The sequence below is a fragment of the Bos taurus genome, chromosome 28 (genome assembly GCF_002263795.3).
Source record: "Bos taurus isolate L1 Dominette 01449 registration number 42190680 breed Hereford chromosome 28, ARS-UCD2.0, whole genome shotgun sequence".
Classification (NCBI taxonomy): Eukaryota; Metazoa; Chordata; class Mammalia; order Artiodactyla; family Bovidae; genus Bos; species Bos taurus.
Window position 1 is genome coordinate 9,105,442 of NC_037355.1, and position 26,071 is coordinate 9,131,512.

General features: G+C 44.0%; 1 protein-coding gene and 1 long non-coding RNA gene across 3 annotated transcripts in view; one reads left to right on the forward strand and one right to left on the reverse strand.

Annotated features, from left to right (window-relative positions):
* EDARADD (EDAR associated death domain) overlaps positions 1-26,071 on the forward strand; it is an 82,827-nt gene that overhangs the window by 40,797 nt on the left and 15,959 nt on the right. For both annotated transcript variants that reach the window (XM_059882646.1, XM_010820445.4), the window contains one exon: positions 1,855-1,913. In XM_059882646.1, coding sequence (XP_059738629.1) covers positions 1,855-1,913 — 59 coding nt within the window. The remainder of the gene's footprint in view (positions 1-1,854; positions 1,914-26,071) is intronic.
* Positions 9,657-24,310, reverse strand: LOC112444739 (uncharacterized). Its single transcript, XR_009493238.1, has 3 exons — positions 23,309-24,310; positions 20,442-20,536; positions 9,657-10,634 (listed from the first exon to the last, which is right to left on the reverse strand). It is a non-coding gene; the product is annotated as an uncharacterized lncRNA (long non-coding RNA).

Genomic DNA, 26,071 nt, shown 5'->3' on the forward strand with positions numbered 1-26,071 from the left:
CTGAAGCAACTGAGCATGCCCAGCACGCACGGCCATTGCAAGAATTAATATGACTGAAATCAAATGTCTGTCACTGTGAAAAATCACTTTAGTAGGATGCATCTGAATTCTATGGGGTGCTTGTTAGGTGTCAGATTTCTGGACTCCCCGAAGTTCCAAACCAGAAAGTCTGGAGGTAGAGCCCAGGAATCTGTATTGTTAACAGACAGTCAAGTGATTCTCATGCAAGAGAACTGGAACTGTATCATGAGGAACACAAGCCTAGGTGAGATCTCCATTGCTCCAGCTTAGAAAGATATGGTGTAGGGATTTCCCTGGTGGCCCAGTGGCTAAGACCCTGCCCTCCCAACGCACAGGGGCCGAGTACTATGCCTGATCAGGGAACTAAATCTCTCATGCTGCAACCAAAGATCCTGCATACTGCAACTAAGAACCAGTGCAGCCAAATAAATTTAAAAAAGAAAAAGATACCATATGGAATCTTAGTAAAAGACCGTGCTTTTAGTTTAAATTTCACAGATAATAATATTAAGGGAAAATGACCTTTGAGTCAGAATCATGTCGGCAGCAATAAATATAGCCCCTTACATGAACAAATCTATCAGCTCAGTCTGTAGTAGGTCAATGCATGTTACAGAATGTGAAAATAAATAATGGATGAATCAATCAATCTGTCATTCAGTCCTAACTTTTGAACCTTGAGTTAAGTGATTCTCTGTGTAAGGCTTTATAACTCTAAAATTTTACATGCCACTAAACTTTTGTTTCATAGTATACTGTATTTCTGTCAGCTTTCAAGGTTAATATGATACTGAATTCTATGGTTAAAGAGTAAAATCTAATGGAAAAATTCAGCTTTTTTTTTTTTTTTGCCATACCACATGACATGTGGGATCTTAGTTCCCCGACCAGGGAAGGAACCTGTTCCCCCTGTAGTGAAAGTGCAGAATCTTAACCACTGAACGACCAGGGAAGTCCCCCAGATCAGCTTTTAATGTATTTGTCTTCACCACAAATTGGGGAGCTGTGAAGTTAACACATACGTAAGACAGCGTAAGAATGGAATTTCCTTCCTCACAATTAATTATGAGAAGTATTAGATGTTTCACATGTCTATCATGTTCCTTTGACTTTCACTGGCAATCCCCACTTTAGAACTGAAATGGTTTCAGTTTGACTTTTAGGAGGCTGAGCTATCAAGATAAGTATTATCCCACTCCCTGATCTCTGAAGGGCTTAGTAAACTGTCAGTCAAACAGCCAACACCATGGAACCTGATGTAAAATGATCAGAGGGGAAAGTTTGAATCACCTCCTGTTCACTACGTTGGCCAGGGAGGGATCCTGCCATGGGGTTGTGAGGATGGCCACGCACAGGACATCTGGCAGGTGAGACTGACAGCAGCTTATGAGTCACGGAGCCTCGTGGCCTGGGGGAGGACGATGCTGCACGCCATGCAGGGTCATACAGGGGCTGCGCTTGGGAACAGAGTGAGCAACCAGGGGCTGCGGGCGACAAGGCTGTCCTGTAAACGGGTGTGTGCCCCAGGGCTCCTGGGGAAGGATGTAATTGTCTGAATAACTCAGTGGTCTGGCAGGGAACCGAAACCCACAGCTCAGGAATAAGCAAGGGTTGTGCCTGATCCCCTTGAGAAGGAGAATTGTTTAGCTGGGGTCTTGTCCACAGGAGCAGAGCGAGGAGGGGAACTTGTAACTGGGCCGCTCAAGGTCCTCCTGGTTTTACCAGATGTAAACAGAACGTAATATTAAGTCTTCATTTTAGGCCTTATACTACAGAGCATGTGCTTTCTTCATCAAGCTGAGCATCTTTTTTTTTTTTTTTTTTAATCCATAGAAGAGGAGTGTGATCCAATTACTTTGAACTGCCCAGCAAATTCCGATGTGCAGCACCAGGTAAGAATAATGCCAGTTATATTTTTACCCCTAGGCACATGGTAATCCAACTAGAATTTATTTAGTAATTATCTTCTAGAGCTTTAAAAATAAAGAACAGGATTTTTGGATAATAAGTGTGGAAATGATCTTTAAGCATCCCAGTAATATGGTGTGTCTATATAGCTTCTGTGACTTTTAGTAACTGGGTAGCTTTACTCTACTCTTTGAAATAAATATTATCCATATGCCAACAACAGACCATCGGTGTTATTGAGTTAGAAAGGAAAGTTGCTTTCTTTTGCCTGTCATTGGTATGCAGTGGACGGGAACTTTTTCTTAAAGCCTCAACAAAACTGGGTAGTTTCAAGACATTTTTGTAATGTTTTATAAAACTTTTACTTCATTCAGATACCAAGTTTTAACATATTATTTAATTGTCCTTTTACAAAATACAGCTGTTGTTTTCTGCTTTTAGAAGAGTGCTTGTTTTTTGAAACTTCAGATCAGACAAAAATGTACCAAAATGTTGAGAATCACTTGGCACCTTCTACTATTCACCTTGCGAAGGACAGTAAGTCTCCTACATAGGAATGAGATCTGTTCTGAGAGCGGTTTGTAAGTCTGATTTGTTCATAAGTCCAGCAAAGTTAGCCTAGGTACCCAAATAACATAATCGGCTGTATAGTACTGTACTGTAATAGTTTTATAATACTTTTCATGCAAATAATATATAACAAAGCAAACATGAAAAATAAAACATTTTTAACCTTACAGTATGGAGAAGGCAATGGCACCCCACTCCAGTACTCTTGCCTGGAAAATCCCATGGACAGAGGAGCCTGGTAGGCTGCAGTCCATGAGGTCACTAAGAGTCAGACACGACTGAGCGACTTCACTTTCACTTTCCACTTTCATGCATTGGAGAAGGAAATGGCAACCCACTCCAGTGTTCTTTCCTGGAGAATCCCAGGGACAGGGGAGCCTGGTGGGCTGCCGTCTATGGGGTCGCACAGAGTCGGACTCGACTGAAGCGACTTAGCAGCAGCAACCTTACAATATAGTACTTTGAAAAGTACTGCAGTATATAGTACAACAGCTGGCGCTTCTTAGCACTACCAGCTGTATCACCGCTGCTTTTACGTTTGCTTCCGACATCCTGGGCTTGAAATAAAGGTACTGTACTCCTGACTGCATACAGTCCCGTACAGTAAAGCACACAAAAGCACAGCCCCTTATAGAAGATGCACACACGTGACCATGTACATCAGACACGTGAACTAATTTATGTGATTGGACATGTGAACGCACATTCACATCTTTGAAAGTTCTCAACTTGAAGGTTTGTATGTAGGGGACTTACTGTACATCCTTCCAGAAGCGTCTTTGGGTCACCGTGTGCTTCAGTTGCTTCTGATACTTTCCAGTCTATCTCTGTTTACTCATTCAAAGCTCATTGGCAAAACTACACAATTCCTCACATCCGCCTAACTATAGTTAGGACATTAAAAGTCTCCAAAAGGATGTCTTGCCTCAAGACAGACTGGCTGGGTCCTGCTCTCTCTGCAATACCAAGTTAATTGTTAACAAGACTGATTTGAAGCTTGCCTTGCCTGGAGAATCCTCTGGACAGAGGAGCCTGGCAGGCTGTGGTCCATGGGGTTGCAAAGAGTCGAACACGACTGAGTGATTAACTTTTTTTTTTTAGTCTTGCTGTTAAAGCATCAGCCAGTAATAAATCAATAATAGTGATATTCTTAGATAATCAAGTCACTTTTGTCATAGACTTATACAGTAGTTGATAAGATAAGCAATTTTAACCATAAACACAGTTCTCTTGAAAATTGTCAGTGGTGCTACTTCTAACTTTAACTTGGCAGTCTTTAGTCACCAATTGGAAATACCATTTTCTTATTTATTAATCCTGATACTCAGCATTTTCCTTGGAATTATAACCTGATGCTGGACTTCGACAGTGACTGAATTTCAACTATTTTAGTGAACTTAAATGGCAACCCACTCCAGTGTTCTTGCCTTGAGAATTCCAGGGACAGGGGAGCCTGGTGGACTGCCGTCTATGGGGTCGTACAGAGTCGGACACGACTGAAGCGACTTAGCAGCAGGTTCACTGAAAACTTAGTATAAGTTTTTCCTTTCTTACAATCCTTAATTTGTTTAACAAAGTTTTGCTCCTCACATTTTTTTGCGACAAGATACAAGAATGTTATGTTGTTTGTTTAGCATTAGGGATTTTCCAAAATCATATAAGATTAGATACAGAATATGTTTTAGGGCACTGTTCAGTATATTTTCTAATTTTAGTATTATAGTTCTGGTTTGATCAAGTATAGACTATCTTCAAAGATGGAAAAAAGATTTTTCAACTAAAAAAGCAGGGTGCGTGCTCAGTCACTTCAGTCGTGTCTGATTCTTTGCAACCCTGTGGACTGTAGCCCACCAGGCTCCTCTCTCCATGGGATTTTCCAGGCAAGAATACTGGAGTGGGTTGCCATGCACTCCTTCAGGGGATCTTCCTGACCTGAGGATCAAACTCATATCTGCCTGCGTCTCCTGGATTGCAGGCAAATTCTCTACCCACTGAACCACATGGGAAGGTCCCCCACCCCAAATAGGGGGACTTATTTGAGATTTTTATTTAAGTTCTGTTTTAAAACAGGATGTCATATATTCCTATAAAAAGTAGCACTTTTTATTTCCTATAGAAAGTACTACTTCAGTTGGTTATTTCTTTGAATAATCTGTAGGACTTGTTCTAACCGCTAGGTATCCAGAAAGAATCTTTGAAACCAACTTGGCAGTTAGAACAAAGAAAACTCACTAGGGGAGAAATGTTAAAAAAAACAACACAACACTTCATTTTCTGTAGCTCAGACTTTAAAAGCAAGTTGAAAATACATTCTTTAGAATATTTATCATTTGCTGTTTCTTTGATTTTTCTAATTTATAAACTAAAATCCATTTCCATGTAAGATCTAAATTTTAACCAGGTTTTTTGAATGATGTCAAGGGAAGACATTGTGATGTCCTGTTTATCAAAAATGGAAAACTGACATCTCATAAAATTTCATAAAGAATCCTTTTCTTTTAGTAAATTGAAATCAATACCCCAGCAATTAGAATTATCCTACTTGTCCAGTTTGTTACAGTTGGTACTTACCAAGTCTGTGTCCTGAGCTTGGGTGTTCTTAGATGTGTAATACTCAGGGTGGGGGTTGAGGCAATGGGGGGAATAAGGAGGAGACCAGACCCAAGCAGAGCTTCTAGACTTGTTGAACAGCAGTGTACACAGCTTAGATTCTAGATGTGGCTCTGGTTCAGCTGTTTAAAAAAAATTTCATGGTTCTTTATGTTTATAGAAAATATTTCCCAGAACCTTTAAATCAAATAATAAAATTTTAACTACAGGCACACATGTGTGGCAAATGATAGCAGAGCAAAATTTGTTTCAGTTTTTAGTTAAGAATCCATGCCAAGAGGAGACCAAGATAATAAGAAAAATAGTAACTATGAGGATGCTAAGTTGGAGTTAGAGGTTATGAAAAAATTACTTTTTCCTCTGTTTATGCTGGTTATTTGGTTTTACCAAACTGTAATTTTTTTAAGTTTTAAAAACCACATTAAATTATTGATATTGGTAGGGTATTATTGATATTATATTGATACCATACCATATTGATATGGTATTATTAGTGTGATACTAATATACGATGTTGCTAATAAGGAAAACCACCGTAAGGTATATAGGAATGCTCTATATTATCTTCTCAAATTTTCTGTAAATCTAAAATTATTTTGAAACATACATACACACACACATATAATATTTTTTTTTAATTTATTTTTCTTTTTTGGCTGTGCTGCACAGCATGTGGTATCTTATTCCCCTGATGAGGGATGGAAACCCCACCCCTTGCAGGGGAAGTACAGAATCTTAACCACTGGACCTCCAGGGAAGTCCTGAAACATACACATATTTTAAAAACCAAACTAAATAGAATTTGGAATCTAGAAAAATGAAAAAACTCATCCAACATTCCACCACTCTAATATAATTATTTTTGTCATTTTGATATATTCCTTATATATTTTTATCTGGATAATTATTTTTAAAAAAACCTGTTCGCAGACAATTTTGCATCTTGCTTTTGTTGTATAATATGATCTCACAAGTTTTCATCCAGTTTGAAAACTGGATCTCATTTCATCCAGTTTGCTGCACGGCCTTACCGTCCATCAATGGCTGCATGATACTGTCACCTCTGATATTTACTGATCACAGAAATAGACTTGAGGATGTGTGCCTAGGGGCAGGGTGAGAGCAGGCCTCATAGAAGGAATGCTCTGAGGAGAGTCAGCGACAACTAACTTTGCCTGGTGCTGAAGTATTGGCAGATTGAGGCAGTGAGGCTGGAAGATCATTTGGATCCAGGACCCTAGAACCTTAAATGCCAGAAGGAGGCAGATGGAAGTATTGGTGGCTTTCAGGGATGGTTATGTGACCAAATCTGGGACCCTCGGGAACTGGAGAGAGATGAGACTCGGCCTGTGAGCAGAGAGGGTGCTACTAACAATTTCAGTAGAGGATTAAGGGGGAAGATAAGATTTGTGTGTTGTTAGGATTGAGAGTGGGAGATGGGTCAGATGGTAAAGAATCTGCCTGCAATGCAGGAGACCTGGGTTTGATCTCAGAATCAGGATCCCTTGAAGAAGGGAATGGCTACCCACTCCAGTATGCTTGCCTGGAGAATCCCATCTACAGAGGAGCCTGGCCGGCTACAGTGCATGGGGTCGCAAAGAGTTGGAAATGACTGAGCGACTTTCACTTTTCAGGATTGAGAGTTGTCTGTTTATGGACTGCAGAAAAAGGAGATTGAAGTCTGTAGAGTTGAGATGTGTGGCAGGAAGTGATTGGTTTAAGATGCCTGCTTCAGGAGGTTGCAGTTGAAGCCCGAGAGGAGGATGGGACTGTCAAGGAGAGAGTCCTTGTTGAAAAGCAAAGAGAGGTGCCAAGGATGGAGCCTTGAGGAACACTTCCATCTGGAGTCCAGAGGAAGAAAAGGAGCTGAGAGGCAGAAAGAGGAGTGGCCAGAGAAGAACGCTGTCTTTGGTGGAGGCATCTGTACTTTGCAACACTTTCCTGGTTTATACTCAAATGTTTGCTGATGGTCTCATTGTCTCTCCCCACAAGCCAGGGACTCCTATGTCTTTTGGCTCATAAGTGTATCCTCAATGCCTAGCACATAGTAAGTCTCAATATATGTACGTTGAATAAAGACAGAAAAAGGTCAGGGTTGGATGTTGCTTCAATGCCAAGGAAAGTAGTGTCAGCAGCATCTTGTAGTCAAGGGCAGGCCCTACAAAGACACATTTGCATTTGTCCTTACTTTCAGGAAGGACCTTTTAGGAAGGAACTCAGTTATAGGGACAAAAACATAATTACAAAAGGCTTGAGGAGTGAGTGGGTGATAAAGTGTCAGATTTACTAAGGTAGCAAGGAAAAGTAGTAAGCTTTTATTTAAAGCTGTTGGAAAACATGGCAAAAGTTTCTTTTTCTAAGGGTGGGGAACAACAGATTTTAAAGGATATGGTGTCACCAGGAGTGTAGAGATTAAATGTTAAGAGGGAAAAGAGAGAGAAGTGGAATAATTAATGGGATTTGTTTTCCCTGGGAAGGCAGAGAGGATTAATTTTCTTAGCAACTATCTACCAATAAGTCCTTAGCATTTTCTATTGGAGAAGACACAGCACATTGATTTCCCTAAAGGAATTTGTAATCTGGCAAATGAGATATATGTACACCTATGTTAGATAAATAAAGATACCAAAAACACAGAGAGAGGAGTTGTATTTTAAAAGTAAGAACTTCAACTCTTTTTCAGAGGTAAGATGAAAAGAAGGATTAGATGGGAGAAAGATAGAAACTTCTTTTTTAGATGTAAAGGCAAGTGGTTGAGTTGAGTTCAGTTCAGTTCTGTCACTCAGTCGTGTCCGACTCTTTGCGACCCCATGAATCGCAGCATGTCAGGCCTCCCTGTCCATCATCATCTTCTGGAGTTCACTCAGACTCACGTCCATCGAATCGGTGATGCCACCCAGTCATCTCATCCTCTGTCATCCCCTCCTGCCCCCAATCCCTCCCAGCATCAGAGTCTTTTCCAATGAGTCAACTCTTCGCATGAGGTGGCCAAAGTATTGGAGTTTCAGCTTTAGCATCATTCCTTCCAAAGAACACCCAGGACTGATCTCCTCTAGAAAGGACTGGTTGGATCTCCTTGTAGTCCAAGGGACTCTCAAGAGTCTTCTCCAACACCACAGTTCAAAAGCATCAATTCTTCAGCGCTCAGCCTTCTTCACAGTCCAACTCTCACATCCGTACATGACCACAGGAAAAACCATAGCCTTGACTAGACCAACTTTTGTTGGCAAAGCAATGTCTCTGCTTTTCAGTATGCTGTCTAGATTGGTCATAACTTTTCTTCCAAGGAGTAAGCGTCTTTTATTTCATGGCTGCAGTCACCATCTGCAGTGATTTTGGAGCACCCAAAAATAAAGTCAGCCACTGTTTCCACTGTTTCCCCATCTATTTGCCATGAAGTGATGGGACCAGATGCCATGATCTTTGTTTTCTGAATGTTGAGCTTTTAGCCAACTTTTTCACTCTCCTCTTTCACCTTCATCAAGAGGCTTTTTAGTTCCTCTTCACTTTCTGCCATAAGGGAGGTGTCATCTGCATATCTGAGGTTATTGATATTTCTCCCGGCAATCTTGATTCCAGCTTGTGCTTCTTCCAGCCCAGCATTTCTCATGATGTACTCTGCATATAAGTTAAATAAGCAGGGTAACAATATACAGTCTTGACGTACTCCTTTTCCTATTTGGAACCAGTCTGTGGTTCCATGTCCAGTTCTAACTGTTGCTTCCTGACCTGCATGTAGGTTTCTCAAGAGGCAGGTCAGGTGGTCTGGTATTCCCATCTCTTTCAGAATTTTCCACAGTTTATTGTGATCCATACAGTCAAAGGCTTTGGCATAGTCAATAAAGCAGAAATAGATGTTTTTCTGGAACTTTCTTGCTTTTTCGATGATCCAACGGATGTTGGCAATTTGATCTCTGGTTCCTCTGCTTTTAGTCAATGTCAAATTTGAGTTGTGCCTTGAATGATGACATGTGGATGGAGCAGGAAGAAAGGAAATCCAGCAAAGATATCAGGTTCTAAAGAGTTTGTTCCATTCATATAGCACTGAGGCCATAGGCCTTCTTGAACTTGGTAGTGGTGTGACAGTGTTTGATAAATGGGAAATAGATTGCAAGAGGGTAGATGATGACACTTCCATCCATCCATCCACCCACCCACCCATCCATCCACCCACCCACCCACCCACCCATCCATCCAGCCAACCAGCCACCCACCCATCTATCCACCCACCCATCCATCCATCCATCCATCCATCCACCCATCCATCCATCCATCCATCCATCCACCCATCCATCCATCCATCCACCCACCCATCCATCCATCCATCCATCCACCCACCCACCCATCCATCCATCCATCCACCCACCCACCCATCCATCCACCCACCCACCCACCCACCCATCCATCCATCCATCCACCCACCCATCCATCCATCCATCCATCCACCCATCCATCCATCTATCCACCCACCCATCCATCCATCCATCCACCCACCCACCCACCCACCCATCCATCCATCCACCCATCCATCCAGTATTTGAGTCCAAGAATGTATCACCACTACTGTTAAGTGCTAGGGGTGTACAGTGATGCACACTTAGAGCTTTCAGTGAAATTGAGCGTTTTTAAATCTCCCACATGGAAAGCTGAATCAGAATGTTTAAGCTAAGAGCCTCTCCCTTAGATTCTCAGAGCATCTCAGCACAGGACTATAGAGAGAAAAGAACAGAGAGAAGACACTGATTGAACTCGTTCAATAGGTAAGCAAGCTTCTTACCTGTTCAAGAGGGACAGACTTGTTTCTCCCACTTCAGCATACCTGTCTCTCATGGTCCATGTTTTCTCTAACTGCTACCATAGGAGGTGCTGCTCCAGAGGAGGTCTGGAGGACCCAGATCTCCCAGGCACTTGGAAGGTCCCGGAAGAGTCTTCCTGTGAAATGATGGGATGGAAATAGACTCTTAGAAACGTTATTCTCATAAGTGGCTTGTCCAAGGGGTGGGTAGGAAGAAAGACTGAGGCCAGGAGACACCAAGGGGCTATTGCAGTCACCCAGGAAGATCATTTGCCTAAGGGCCTGGGTGTGGTTGTGGAGGGAAGAATGGAGAGTGGGGAGTGTAATTCCAAGACATCCGTGTTCACTTGCTGGGGCTGCTGTCATGAAGCACCACAGAGAGGGTGGCAGTAACAGCAGAAATGTTTCACCGTGTGAAACCTGTAAGTCTGAAATCAAGCTGTGGGCAGGGTTGGTTCCTTCTGAGAGCCATGAGGATGTGCCAAGTCTGTCTCCTGGGTTTGTAGCCAGTGTCTGTTCCCTGTCTTCCCCCTGGGTGTGGCTCTCTCCTTTCACATTTCCCCATTTGGTAAAGACACCAGTCATACTGATTTAGCACTTACTTTCATGACCTCGTTTGACTTAATTACCTCTATGAAGAGTTGTCTCCAAATACAATCACACTCTGAGGTGCTGGAGTTCGGACTCCACTCTATATCTTTTAAGGGACATCATTCAACCTCTAAGAATCCTTGGGGGAAGAAAGAACAAAATAATACATTTTGGAGATGTCAGGGGTTCAGTGTCTGATAGGACTTGAGACTGCAGAGGAGGAAAGGATTATAGATCTGCTTCAGAGAGTCCCAGCAGGTGAGCAGTGTCTAGTAGGGCCACTGTTGAAAACTAAGAAAACAGCTTCTCTGGGAACTAGGAAAAAAAGTGAATTCGTGTTTTTGTAAGCTCTTAAAATATCCCCAAGGGACTTCCCTGGCAGTCCAGTGGTTAAGACTTCGCCTTCCAATGCCCGGGGTATGCGTTCTATCCCTGGTCCAGAGCGAAGATCCCACTTGCCTTGCAGCCAAAAAGCCAAAACTTAAAACAGAAACAATGTTGTAACAAATTCAATAAAGACTTTTAAAAAAATCTTTAAAAGATGCCATCAAGCACATCATAAATGCTTTATGGGTATGTAACAAATAAATAAGATTTACTGTGAATGAATCTATACAATACAGAACCTTTCTACTGAAAATGGTGTGGCCGAGAAAAAAATCACATAGGGAAAGAAAATCACTGGAAGGGGAGTGTCCAGATTGGGTGGGAGTTGCCATTTGTAACAGGGAATCAGAAACAAGCTATGTTGTGTTCAGGGTGCCAGAGCACATGGTGAATTTTTGAGAAGTGTTACAGGAAGCAGCATGAAAGGCTGTAGATGTGAAGTCCCCAGGGACGGAGAGCATGTGCTAGTCCAGATTCATGGCCTGCCCTCCTTCACGGCCCCAGAGGCCACGGTGTATCCGTGTGATCTACAGAGGACTCTCCAGCAAGGTTCCTCCCTCCAGAAACCACATAGGGACTGAGCGGGCTGGACATGCCCACGGGCATCTAGGCTGTTGGGGGTTCCCAGGACTCTCTTCTGTACAAAATCAGTCCTGTTATTTTGGGGGCATTAGCAAGACCATCAGGAGAAGGCAATGGCACCCCATTCCAGTACTCTTGCCCGGAAAATCCCATGGACAGAGCAGCCTGGTAGGCTGCAGTCCATGGGGTTGAGAAGAGTTGAACACAACTGAGCGACTTCACTTTCACTTTTCACTTTCATGCATTGGAGAAGGACATGGCAACCCACTCCAGTGTTCATGCCTGGAGAATCCCAGGGACAGAGGAGCCTGGTGGGCTGCCATCTATGGGGTCGCAGAGTCGGACACAACTGAAGCGACTTAGCAGCAGCAGCAAGACCATCCTGCCAGCCATCATGAAATAGAGAGGCAGGTGAGGGAAGGAAGGGAACTGGGCCGTGTTGCAGGAGCTCTGAGCTTCCAAAACAGCACAAGGAAAAGCAGAACCTTCCCAAACCCAGAAGTAGTTTCTACAAGCCTCATAGGTGATTCTGATGTGCCAACTGCCTCCATCCAAATGAAATCATTGAATGGAAGGGAGAAAGTGTCTGGCCATGGGTTAAGCTCACCTATTGCACAACTAGGTTGATGTCCGAATAATTTTAATTTACATAACACAAATCTGTAGTTGCAGTTATCATGAGAATAGTCTCAAATGACCCTCTTATCCTTCATTTGGTTTATTCTCTCACCACCCTACCCTTCTTGGCCATTTGTGGGTAACCTATGAGCATGGCATGGAGCTTCCCTGGTGGTTTAGATGGTAAACCGTCTGGCTGCAATGCAGGAGGCCCAGGTTCGATCCCTGGGTCAGGAAGATCCCCTGGAGAAGGAAATGGCAACCCACTCCAGTACTCTTGCCTGGAAAATCTCAGGGACAGAGGAACCTAGTAGGCTACAGTCCATAGGGTCACAAAGAGTTGGACATGACTGAGCGACTTCACATGAGCATGGCACATCACTTTGCACATAGAAAGTACTTCAAACATTGGCTCTGGAAAGGGGCAGGGTCTTATACCGTCCATTGGCTGCTATTTGATCCAGCACTATAGGCAGCAAATTTGAGGACAGATTTCAAAACTTAGAAGAGGGACTTCCCTGGTGGCCAAGTGGTTCACACTGGGGGTGGGGGCCGGGGGTGGGGCTGTTTCCAATGCAGGGGGCATGGGTTTGATTCTTTGTTGGGAAACTAAGATCCCACGTGCTGCAAGGCCAAAAAATTCAAACAAACAAACAAAAAACTTGGAAGAAAGCTCCCACAAAAAACAGATTTAAATTTACTTTTCTCACTAAAAGCTATCTATAGCGTGCATGCTGTCGCTTCAGTCACATCTGGCACTTTGTGACCCTATGGACTGTAGCCCACCAGGCTCCTCTGTGCATGGGATTCTCCAGGCAAGAATACTGGAGAGGATTTCCATGGCCTCCTCCAGGCGATCTTTCTGACCCAGGGATCAAACCTGCATCTCCTGTGTCTCCTGCATTGGCAGGTGGGTTCTTTACCACTAGCACCACCTAGGAAGCCCAAAACTTATTAGTGCCCACCTGTGATCTGCATAGACAAAGGTCCTGGACCCTGACTGCACATCAGAATCACTTGGAGAACTTTTACAGAATATCGATGGCTGGCTCTTATCTTGCAGAATCTTGCTGAAGTGGTCTGGAGTGGGCTCCAACCTCTGATATTTCTCAGTGTTCCAGGACTTTGTGTAACTGGGGTGAGAAGGGCTGGGGTGGAACATGTGTCCACAGGGTAAAACAACCCAGACACGTCTTCAGCATCACCTCTGCATTTGGCACAGATGCAGACTGCTCCTTCCTGCCAGCAGGTGTGGCTGGTTAGCTGAGATAGAATTGGGGCAGCCTGAGCGGGTGGGGGGTGGTGCTGATCCTTGAGTCGGTCCCCTCACAGTGGCTGGTCAGCGCAGCTGAAGGGGACAGTTCACTGCATGTGGAGAGCGTGAGGAAGAGGGTTCTTTGACTGTTTAAACCTGTTATCCAACTCTTAGGCCCAATAATCCAAGAAACACACATTGGAAATGCTGATGTGCTGTATTTATGAATAAGAGTTTAGGTTATTTTAGATGTATTCTTCACCTAAATATATGTATTTCTGATGGAGAGATTATGCAGATGTTCCTGACAGAGATGGAAGAAGCTGTATCTGGGATCCATTTCTCACTTTGCTGCTATCAGAAAACAGAGGTCCCAAAAGTTGTTTTTTTCCATTTCAGAAGCAATGAACATATCACATGTGTATTAGTTTCCTAGGGCTGTCGTAACAAAATCCTGCAGACTGAGTGGCTTAAACAGAAATGTGTGACCTGTCAGCCTGGAGGCAGAAGTCCACGTGTCATCAGGATTGGCTCCTTCTAGGCCAAAAGACAGAATCTGTCCCAGCTGTCTCCCTTAGCTTCTGGTGGGTGACGCCATCTTCAGCATTCTTAGCCTTAAAGAAGCATCACCATTAACATTTTTAAGGTCAAGTGCTGTTCCAAGCACTCACCTGCATGAACTCTTTTTCTTTTTTTATAGTAATAATTAAAAAAAAATTCTAACAGCTGGAGAGGGGAATATCTCTTTTTTAACTTTTTATTGTGGAGTACAGCTGATTAGCAACATTGTGATGGTTTCACGTGTACAACTAAGGGCCTCAGCCATGTGTATACGAGTATCCATTCTCCCCCAAACGCTCCTCCCGTCCAGGCTGCCACATAACATTGAGCAGAGTTCTCTGCACTATACATAGGACCTTGTTGGTTATCCATGTTAAATACAGCAGTGTGAACTTTCATTTTCAAAATGACCCTATGTGGGATACACTGTTATTCTGCCCATTTTACTGTGGCACAGAGAGGTTAAATCATTTGTTTAAGATCACACAGCTATTGCATAGTAGAGCCATAGGTGACTCTGCTGCTGCTGCTGCTGCTGCTAAGTCGCTTCAGTCGTGTCCGACTCTGTGCGACCCCATAGACGGCAGCCCACCAGGCTCCTCCGTCCATGGGATTTTCCAGGCAAGAGTACTGGAGTGGGGTGCCATTGCCTTCTCTGAGTCTGACTCTAGAATCCATATTTGGAACTGTAACCAGCCTTACCATGGTCTTTGGAGCTAGACAGACCTACCAGGTCCCTAACTCTGCCACTGAGCTATATCACTTTAAACAGTTAGTTCACCTCTAACCTCTAACAGTTCACCTCTCTGTTAGTTTCCACCTCTGAAAAATGAGGATAGTAATACGTCTCCTAGCATCCAGTAGTCTGCATCCTGCAGCAGCAGCAGCAGAAGCATCCTGCAGCAGCAGCAGCAGCAGCAGCAGCAGCATCCCAATAGTCTGGTTAGTATATTTAAATATCTGGTTAGTATATTTAAATGAAGTGAACTCCATACAGTAGTTAAATCTCTCATCCAATTCAAACCTTTTCTCTTCACTTCCAACTCAAGCCTGATTTGAAATGTTGAGGTCCCCAAAGAGGGGCAAGTGGCCTTGGTTCTCCCCCGCTTCTGCAGCAAGTGGGAACTCAACCCTGCAGTTACCTGATATGGGCAAACCATCCCCAGCTGAATGTTCACACATGCCTCCAGCAGCTCACCCCAGGTCCTTCTGTCTCAGGAGTGTTCTGCACCTCTTACCTTGGGCAAGGTCCCACACAGGGCAGGTGTCCCAGTGGCAGAGCGGTTGGGACTGTGAGCATCTACCGATCGACAGGCACCAGGCTAAGAGTGAGAGAACATCTCCTCCTTTTGGCAAGCACCTCTGACAAGCGGTGATCTTGAGGCCCCCTTCACTTGGCTTGGGGATGGGACAGAGAGCCGTACACATAGAGGAAGGAAAGCAGCCCCAGCTCTCAGTTCTTCTACTGATTCCTTCAAAGAAATCTCTCCCTCTTCTATCAGCTGAAGGCTGGTCCTTCGGGATTAACCAGGCACCTCTCTGTGGGAGGTGCTTCCCATCCTCCATCCTGTTACATTCCATGCCATAGAGCTACTTGAGTTTCCTGATTATGGTACTTTGAGGTTGTTTTACTCTTCTCAGTACTGCTGTGGTGGATGTCCATGTGTCAGTCCCCACCTTGAAGGCTATATATTTCCTTAGACTCCATTTACATATCTCTGTTAGGTTAGACCTAATAGACCACACTGCCAGTTCTTCCACTAAGCAAGCTATAAGGGCTCGAAGTCTATTTTTAGTCGTAAATACCACCAAATTTTTAAAAACATGCTGTCTTCTCTATGGAAAGCCTAACAACAGCTAACTGATTTCTTCAAAATTAAACAAGCCTTTCAAAGTTAATGTTCCTCAGAGTCAGTGGAGGGGGTGGGGGCACAGGGAACATCCACCCAGTTTTAAAGCACAGAAACTCCAAGCATGCTAGCCCGCTGAGAGTGTTACACAGAGTATAATACGATGGCCAAGACACTGAAGCCTAAAAACTCTCAGTTATTGATTGATGCTAGAGTAGCAAGCAGCCCCTAGAGATGATGATTAATTTTGTATCTTATTAATTTACCAAGCAAACAGAAGTCTTTTATTTCTAAGGACACATGCTTTGTTATCTTAGGCAGGACTCTCCCCCCACCCCATAGCCTTGACCCTTCATAATACCCTCCGGACTCCCCGCTTCCTCCCAGGCCTTCCACACACCCTCCACTGTGACAGAGGCTGGAGTCCTGTCTATGTTATACCTTATGTCCTGAGCTTTTTGCTACCTGATACTAAATCAGAGAGAAGGCTTGGCCTTGCTAATCCTGACCATTTAGATAGCGGGTTTGGACTTAGATGCCCAAATCGACAACTTGGCATCGTTAGAGCTAAAGGGGGTGGGAGGGCATAGAAATCACATTGTTTCGCAGAGGGGACTTGAGCCAGCGGCTGAGTGGCAGAGTTGGGACCTGGAGCCTCCCTCATCAGGGCCCCTATGCCTAGCATTTCTCAGCAGCAGCAGTTGGTGTTATCAGTTGTGACTGGGCCTCTTTCCTGGCTTAAACCAGGGGAGATTTTAGGCTTTTCCGCAGTTCTCAGTGCTGTCAGTCTGGCAGACCACTAGTGAAAAACTTCGGGAACAAAACTGGTAAATGGAGGAGTTGCTCTTTTCTTGAAATTAGGCTGAGAGGTGGCTGGCAGAATCCCATCCAGCAGCCTCACTGCCTTGGCAGAGGTAGCAGCCCATCAGACCATCTGCAAACCTGAAGCAATTACATGTGTTTTAATAACAGGGAACGGGCCCACCAGCACTTGCCCTGGATGGTGTCTTCTGTGAGTCAGCCCAGCAGGCCCCTACCTGCCCTCCTTGATACGCAGCAATCCTTTCAAGCTCCAACAAGATCTGTTTGATCGATTGGCGAGTCCTTTTGTTTGTTCTTTAGGGGAAAATCAGATCATTCTGCATTTAGAAAATATTCAGTAGTTCCTTACTTCACCCTGATGTGAGGTTTAGAGATGTGGAACCAGAAAAAACTAGAGAACTTTGTCCAGAACCTACATTTGGCATTTTTCAGGTTTTTTTTTTAAATTGTCCGATATTGTCTCCTGGTTATTAATCAGGTTTTCCTATTCTTTGTATGATTTTTAAATTCTTTTAAAGATTTTTTTTTTATGTAGACCATTTTTAAAGTCTTTATTGAATTTATTACAATGTTGTTTGTTTTATGTGTTGATTTGTTGGCCTGGAGGCATATGAGATCTTACTGCCGGACCAGAGATCAAACCTGCACCCCTCTGCATTGAAAGGGAAGTCCTAACCACTGGACTACCAGAGAAGTCCCCTGTTTGTTTACTAACTTTTTTATTGGATCGCAAACACTGAATTTTGCATTATTGATCTGGATTTTCTTTCTTTTTTTTCCCAGTTCCTCTGTTTTATTTTTGGCTGTCCTGCTCAGCTTTCAGGGTCTTATTTCCCCGACCAGGGATTGAACCTGGGCCCTTGGCAGTAGAAGCATGGAGTTGCAACCACTGGACTGCCCAGGGGGACCCTTACACTTGGTGTTTTTAACTCTCATGAGAGGGACTCCCTTTAGCTTTACAATCACCATCTGCCAGTCCAAACAGATTGCACTTTCTTGAACCAGTAATTTATTTATCCTGGATGGTGACCTGCTTGCCTCCTCACTGTGCTCGGCCATCCATGGGAACCATTGCATCTGTGGTGGATTATCCCCGAGGATAATCCCTCCCACATCTCTGACCCAGCCTGGTCTCTTTTTCTTTTTACCTCCCCCTTGCTGCTTCTATCCATCAACTTGGCTAGCAACAGTCTCAACTCATCAGGCATTTTGGTGATGCTCTTGCTAATTTGGGGTGGAACCTGTCTGGCCCAGTCCTAGGTTGGCTGAACCAGGACCACCTCCTCTCTCTGTCTTTGATTCCTGGAAAGTGATGAAATGTGAACTATTCCTCCCACCACAAATCCATGCCACCCAACCGCAGTCATCATCTCAGAACCTTGAGTCCTTTTGTCTCTAGTGAATATTCCAGATATGACATTTTAAAAGAAAAATCATAGTACTCTAATTTGATAGAACCTATGAATATCTGTGTCTTTGATTTATTTATAGTTTGGTACCAAGTCAAAAGAAAATATTTGTGATAAGACAGGTACATGCTAAAGAGCAAACATGCCTACTTTCTAGCTTCATAGTTATTATCCTGAGAGCAGCATAAAGAGTTTCCTAACCATTAAAATTGTACAGCCTTTTACTTTTCTTAATTTATTTTTTATTTATTTTTATCTTTTGGCCGAGCTACACAGCATGTAGGATCTTAGGAACTTGTGCCCCCTGCATTGGGAACATGGCATCTTAACCACTCAACCACCAGGGAAGTCCCTAGTTCTTTACTTTATCCGCTCTAATTGACTTAGTGGCTTCTATTCTCATTATCATTCAGTGCTCTGTGAACTATAATGACTTTAAATCTCACAAGTGTGCTAAATTTCACTTAAACTTCCAGTTGGTGTGGAGGCTGCCCTCATACACAGTTGAGAGTGTAAACTGATGGAATTTTCAGGAAATTATTGGCAGCGTCTGTTACTCATTGATCCAGTGATCCCCCTTTAAGGACTTGATACTGGAGACATCTTTGCAGAGTGTGTTTGAAGCAGAGAAGAGTTGCTGGTAGCGTACATGCACATAGGTAGGAGGTGGTTGATGAATGATGGTACTTTGACACAGAGTAATATTAAGCCATTGGAAAGAGGAGAGGCTACTGACCTTCAAAGATATTCACAATATAATGTTAAATAAATGAAATTGTAGACTAATATGGTTTTGGGCTAAACAACATCTCTAGGTAGGTTTTGAGTGTGGCTATCAATAAGGAATGAGGAAGGAGGCACTCCAGATTGTAACTAATGGTCTCTGGGCAAGGAGCTGGGATGAGAGATTAGGGAACAAAAAATTTTCGTTTCACTTATTGCTGTTTTGAAAAATAGTGTAGTTTTGAATACTTGTTATTCGTGTTTTCGGAATTTTCTTCAAAGAAAAGTGATGGGTTATATCATATACACATTTAGATGGTATTTTGGTTCAGTAACCTTTTCATATTTGGCCCTGCATATGAAGCCAAGCAGTCTTTCTTCAGCTAGCAATGTAATTATGCAGGAGAGGAAAATCAGAGACTGAAACGAGGAGTTCTCAAATGCACTTCCTCGTCTCGAACCTTCAACTGGTCTGTGCTCCAGCATCCTCCAACCCAGGATTTGTGAATGAAAGAAACACAGGCAGAACCTCCCTGCCTCGAAGTAATATCCATATCTTCATTGTCCGCTGGCATTTGCACATGCAAGCCATAATCTCCTGTAAAATACTTCGTGATATTTCTCAACGGTAATCATCTAATGCTTTATACACAAAGGGAAAACCCCTTCCTCTTTATCTCTGAAACCAGAGCCGAGGTATGAAATTACACCTGAGTATCCCCGCCTTGAAGTCATGGAAAGAGCCGCTGCAGTCTCTGACCTTCACTTCAACTCCACAAGTAGCAGGTCTTCCTTGTCATTCGATAGAGATCCCCTTGAAGAGAAGAAAGAACTAAATGTACACAAACCCACAGATCTGTTCTCATCCCAGCAAAGCGCTGTAACGTTCATTTCAAAATCCCTTTCTTCCAGATTCAGTTCTTTCATCCTTTGCGAAACTTGCCCTGTTCCTGGAGGTCTCACTTGAGTTCCTGCCCACCTTTGTGTTCCCTTGGCACTCGCACTGCATGTATATTTTTCACACCTTTTTCCTTGTGGTTTGGATGTTTATGTGTGTCTTGGTCGCATTACTGGATCGTAACCAGCAGCATCAGGGATTTGTTTCCAGCACTGAGTAGGTGCTTGATGAACATATCGACTGAAACGCATTTCTAAAAGCCGGTTCTGAAGTACAGGCGAACCTCGTTTTATTGTGCTTTGCCTTTACTGCCTCTTTGCCTTTGCAGAGATTGCATTTTTCACAAATTGGGGCAACCACGTGTCCAGGAAGTCTGTTGCTACCATTTTCCCTACTGCATTTACTCGCTTCATGTTTCCGTGTCATGTTCTGTAATTCTTGCAATATTTCAAACTTTTCCATTTTTATTATATGTGTTATGATGATCTGGGAGCAGCGATCTTTGATGCCACTGGTGCAAAAAGAATATGACTTGCTGAAGGCTCCGATAACGTTTAGTATGTTTTAGCAATAAAGTATTTACAAAATTTTTATTTTTACATTCTGGCACACCATGAGGCACATGGGATCTTGTTCCCCAACCAGGGGTCGAACCCACACCTCCTGCATTTGGAAGTGCAGAGTCTTAACCACTGGACCAGGGAATTCCCTAGCAATAAAGTATTTTTGAATTAAGGTATGTAGATTGTTTTTTAGATAGAATGCCTATTTAATAGACTACAGGATGGTATAGACATAACTTTTATATGCACTGAGAAACCAAAAAATTCATGTGACTTACCTTATTGAGGGAGTGTCCTTGGTGGCTTTTAGTTGTAAAGAATCCGCCTGCCAGTGCAGGAGATGTGGGTTTGATCCCTGGGTCTAGAAGATCCCCTAGAGAAGGAAATGGCAACCACTTCAGTAACCTTGCCTGGGAAATCCTATGAACAGAGGAGCTTGGTGGGCTACAGTCCATGGGGTTGCCAAGAGTCAGGCAGGACTTAGTGACTAAACGATAACAACCACCTTATTGAGTTATTCAATGTATTGTGGTGGCCTAGAACTAAACCTGCAATATCTTCAGACTATGCTTGTATACTTTCAAATAGATATGTCCAGCTTTCCATATGTTTATTATACTTCAGTAAGAAATAAAAATAAATCTAAACAATTATTACAATTGTAATTAGTTTGCAGAAAAAGAATTGAGTATAAACTGCTTTAGAAAAACCCAACAGGAGACTGATAGTCTAGTCCTAATGTTTAGAGGTGAATAATCAGTAAATGCATTCAGAAGAGTTACACAGAACACAGGTCTGTCTTGGGAATTCATAGCACCAAAAGGCGCTTGCTTGCAGTGGCAAGCGATGAGAGAAAATTTAGAACAGTCTAAACCCATGCTATATAAGCCCTATTTCACTGGCACACTCAGGCATTTAAAATCACATTTTCAAAGCCATTTACTAAAATACTTTCATGAAGCAGAGACATCAAGCTTTAGCATTGGTTGTTCTCCCAAAGAAGTTAGTTAATTCAAAGGAGGCGTTTCTTAGGTCCTTTGCCTGTAGTGTAGGTTGCTGCCAACAGGTAGACAATGACTACTTTGGTCTTTATGGTGGTTTCCAATCAGACTTAGGCTACAACTGGATTAACCAACCTGTTAAGGGCTTTCCCACTCAGTTATCTTCTCCTTAGTTTTACAAGTCATAAAGATGGGACTCTTTATTAGTGAGCTAAGCATAGACACATAAAGATGGGCCAAACTGGGATTTCCCAGATAGTCAAGTGGTTTAGACTCCTTGCTTCCAGTGTAGGGGGCTCGGGTTGAATCCTTGGCCTGGGAACTAAGATTCCACATGCTGTGCAGTGCTGTGGAAGGAAATAAGGGAGGAAAGGAAAGAAAAGAAAGAAAGGAAAGGAAGAAAGATGGACGAAACAGATCGTGTTTCCCTGAAAACTGGTACCTAGCTCCTAGGTGCTGGTTTGTATCTTCCTCATCAATCTGTCAGCATCTTCAGCCCATCTGTCCATCTCCATGTGTGGATGGCACATGGATCGTGTGTTCATCTCTCCTTCCCCCCAGTGTCTTCTTGGCCCCGGGGTTGCTGCTGCTTGGAGCCTGGTGTGAAGTCACCACGTGTAAGTCCCCAGGGCAGACTCTTGTTCGTTACCTGCAGCTAGCTCCCTAAGCAGACATGGGACCCAACGACTAGGGTATAAACTCACCCAAGTGCAAAATTGATGTCACCTAGCCAACTTTCTTTCTACTCAAAGAATTCTTGGCAGCAGTTAACACATTTGCCCAAATATAAGGTAATTTCCACATATTCACAATGGAAAGGGTTTGCAAAATGGGTGTTTTCTTTAGCCGGCTTGAATTTATACAACACTGGTGTTCAGTTTTGTGGTTACCTTCAGATTTCCTAAGGAGATATTTTAAAAATTTTAAGTGGTAAAATACACATACGATGTTTGCCATCTTGACCAGTTTTAGGTGTATGGTTCAAAGGCTTTAAGTACAATGACACTGTTGTGCAGCCATCACCACCACCCATCTTAGGAGCTTTTTCATCTTGCCAAACTGAAACTCTATACCTGTTAAACACTAACTCTCCATTCGCCCTTGCTCCACTCTCGGGTAATCATTATTTTACTGTCTGTCTCTTTGAATTTAACTCCTCTAGGTGACCCATATAAATGGAACCATATAGTATTGTCCACCTGTGACTGGCTTATTTCACTTAGCATGCAATAAAGGTTCATCTTTATTCTAGCATGTCAGAATTCCCTTCCTTTTTAAGGCTGAATAATATTCCACATTTTGTTAATCCAGTCATCTGTCAATGGACATTTAGGTCATTTCTACCTTTTTTCTTATCTAGACCATTTCCCTTTGGCACACAGACCCAATGGTATCCAGAAACTATTCTCTTCCACAAAACCAATGCATTGCATTTGAACTTCACTCAGATTTAAAACAAGTCCTCCCAACAGAAATCTGCAGTGTTTCATCATTTGTGTGTGGTGGTTCTCAGCTCCTCGGCATCTCGAGGAGGAAATGAGCTAACCCAATCAAGATTATCGGCCTGGGGATGACTTCCCTGGTGGTGCAGTGGTTAAGACTCCACAGTCTGAATGCAGAGAGCATGAGTTCGATCCCTGGTCAGGGAACTACAGTCCCGCATGCCTCATGCCCCCACCCCCCCCCAAAAAAAAAGTGTCATCTGCCTGGGACATAGTATGTACTCAGCAAAAGTCAGCCATAGAGAAGTTCGGAAGGAGGAAGGAGCAGGATGGAGGAACTGGTTTTGGGAGTTGGCTCAGAAAAGACCCAGGGGTAGGATCCCTTGGAGGGGAAGGGACAGACATGAAAAGGAGAGGATTAGCCTTTGTGTCATGTCCCCTGCCATCCTGTGTGGCTCACAGCTAAGCCCACTGCTGCTCTGACCCACGACTCTGTCCTCTGTTCCTGGATCAGTTTTAACGGAGCAGCAAGTGCTCAATCGCACTCATACCCTCCGACCTGGATTCAGCGCCCCCAGGACGCTGCAGGGCTGGCCTCCGTGCCGGAGTCACAGCTCCTCAGCCCTGGACTCCTGTCCCCAGAGCTGCACTTTGGTTAGGTTCCCACCACCAGGCTTCCCCCTGAGGATTATTGGTACTGACCTTACATGTCACCAAGTGTCATTCAGGTCCAGAAGGCTGTAGGAGCACCCAGGGCACATCACCCTGAATGTGAGCTTGGACAGCTTCCCAGAGCTGGTGATGCCTAAGCTGAGGCCTTAAAGGGAAGAGAAAGCGAAGTAGCAAGGAGGGGTGGGGGAGAGGATTCCCCACATCCTCACCGCCCGCCTGGCAGAAGCTACTAGAGCTGCTCTCAGAACCTGCTCCTCTCCTTGCCAGACCACGTCTTCATGTGGCCCTTGACCTTTTCTCTCCTCCCCTCCGACTTCCCTCCTTTCTCATTCCCGCCCTTGCTACTGAAATGTAGGCCCTGGGCGTTCCTCGAAGTTGAGACTTGACCACATGCCCTCCACTGCCCGACTTTTCTCCCAGCGTCCGTGTCTTAGTCTCGTAACCCAGCCTCTCCCGAGGACCAGCACTGTCTTCAGTTTCCGCCAAGCTCTGTGGTCTCATCCGTCATCTTCTGGACTCACTCTTTGTCTCACTTCCCCTCACCCGCCCCCATGCTGGCTGTATCCTCACCATGGCTCTAGCTTTATCCCTTCCTCTCCCAAAGCAGTGGTATGGAGACTTCCTAATCCTTGCCTTTGAGCCAGTCATGCTTCCCCTCATCAGATTGCCTGGCTGCCCCATTCTCCCTGGCCACCTGTGTGTCCCAACCTCCTACAGTCGGGTAGGTGTTCCCGCTCTGATCCTTGACAGCTCCAAGGATGCCCAGGTTCTGATGACAGCCTCTTAGTGGCTCCCATTGCCTGAAACCAGGTCTCAGACCTCAGCCCATTTTCCCATCTCATCTCCCTCCATCACACCCTCAAGCCTTTGCTTCAGACAAAATGCCCTGCAGGAGCCCCGTGTGTTTTCACTTCCTTTTGGGCTCCCATTGACCTCTAGCTCAATGCCCTTTCCTCCTCTCCAGGCCCTCAAAAAGGCTTATCTCAGACATCTCTGATTTGAAGAATCGAATGTGTTTTGGTTGGAAGAAACCTCTCCCCTCTGACTTGATCTTTTCCTCCCTATCAGAACACACCATCTTCTACTTTAGTTTTAGTTAGTCTGGCGTGTCTCTATTTCCCCAGCATCTCTGAGCCTTGCGGTCAGGGTTCAGGTCCCTTTACCTTTGTAGATGGGTTCCCCCACAGGAGCTGGTACCTATTAGTTAGTCAGAAAAGAGGTGCCGAATGAGGTTTCAGTAAGACCCTGGAAACCACCAAATATAAGTCTCTTCTGACTTCACTCTTAGGAAACCATCTTTAAAAGTAGCACAACATATTAATCAAGACCAAGAACAAAAATCTAAATTGTGTCCCCATCGACTGTCACAAGTAATTCCGAGTCTTGTCCCTCATCTACATCAATGGGGTGAGGCTAGCCGGACACTGATTTTGGTAACATTTTCTCCAGATGATGAGAAATCAAATCAGCTATGCCACGTAACATCATCTTTACTTAAAGAACAGCCCATGCTTTAGCAGGACTCGGCAGTACCACAAAAATCTGTCCAGTGCTAATGTTTGTGTCTCTTGATACTACCTGAAGGTCCGGTTTCTGCTTCCCCCACGAAAGTTTCCAATTCAGTGAGCATAACTGTGACTGTGCCAGTGGGAGGGCGAGCCTGCCCGGTCCTGCTGGAGCTGCACAGATGGGAAAAGGCAGGTCCCCACACGACCCGGTGAACAGTGAATAGTGGCCTTAACGTTGTGGAGCTCCTGGGTTTTGTCTTGCAGAAGTAAAAAGTTGCAGAGAGAGGAATTTTTGTTCTTTTAAAGACTGCCCCTAACTCTTATAAACTGTATGTACGGTATGGTGAACAGGTTGCTTTTTGTTCTAGTGAGGACAGTGAGAAAGAGTAGGATTCAAATAAAGCAAGAAATAGATGAGTTAGGGGACAAAATCTAGTTGGTAAGGCATAGGGATGCTTCTTGTGTAAAAAAAAATATATTAGGCTTGTAATTAGACCACTCTCTGTATTCTGCAGAAACATGGGCATTTATTTTTGGATAAAATTTGTTTGTGGCCACACCCTGTGGCATGCGGGATCTTAGTTCCCAGACCAGAGATTGAACCCGTGACCCTTGCAGTAGAAGCTAGGAGTCTTAACTGCTGGACCACCAGGAAAACCCTGGAACATGGGAATTTATGAACTCAAGAGCAAGGAGAAAGGATTCTTAGGGGATTAAGAGGAAAAGACTGTTTAAAATGTTTGACACTAGGGAGCTAGCACATCTTTAAGGGAAACTCTCAGAGACCTGAGAATGTAGAGCCTCTTAGGGATAAGGTCATCTATCAGCCCCCTCAGCATGCAAATGAGAAATCAGAGGCCAGGGCTCTGACTCCAGGTGAGTGAGGTCCCTGTGGTTATGAACGCAGGTGGACTCACACCCGGGGCCTTGACCCAACTCTTAGTGCTTCTTCTGAAGTACTGTGGATGGAAGGGGTACCGTTAGCTGCTGAGAGAGATTTAGTTGTATGTAGATAGAGTTAATGTGGGCTTTCCCTGGGGGTTCAGTAGTTAAGACTCTGCCCTTCCACTGCAGGGGATGCAGGTTCGATCCCTGATCAGGGAACTAAGGTACCACATGCTGCATAGCACAGCCAAAATAAATAAATAAATAAAAATTTAAAAAATAACATAGAGATAACATGAACAGATATACAGTGGGGTCGTTCTTCTCTGCTGACTCCACTGAAAACACACACCGACACATACCCTACGAGGAGATCAGGTAACTCGCTCCAGGTAGCACA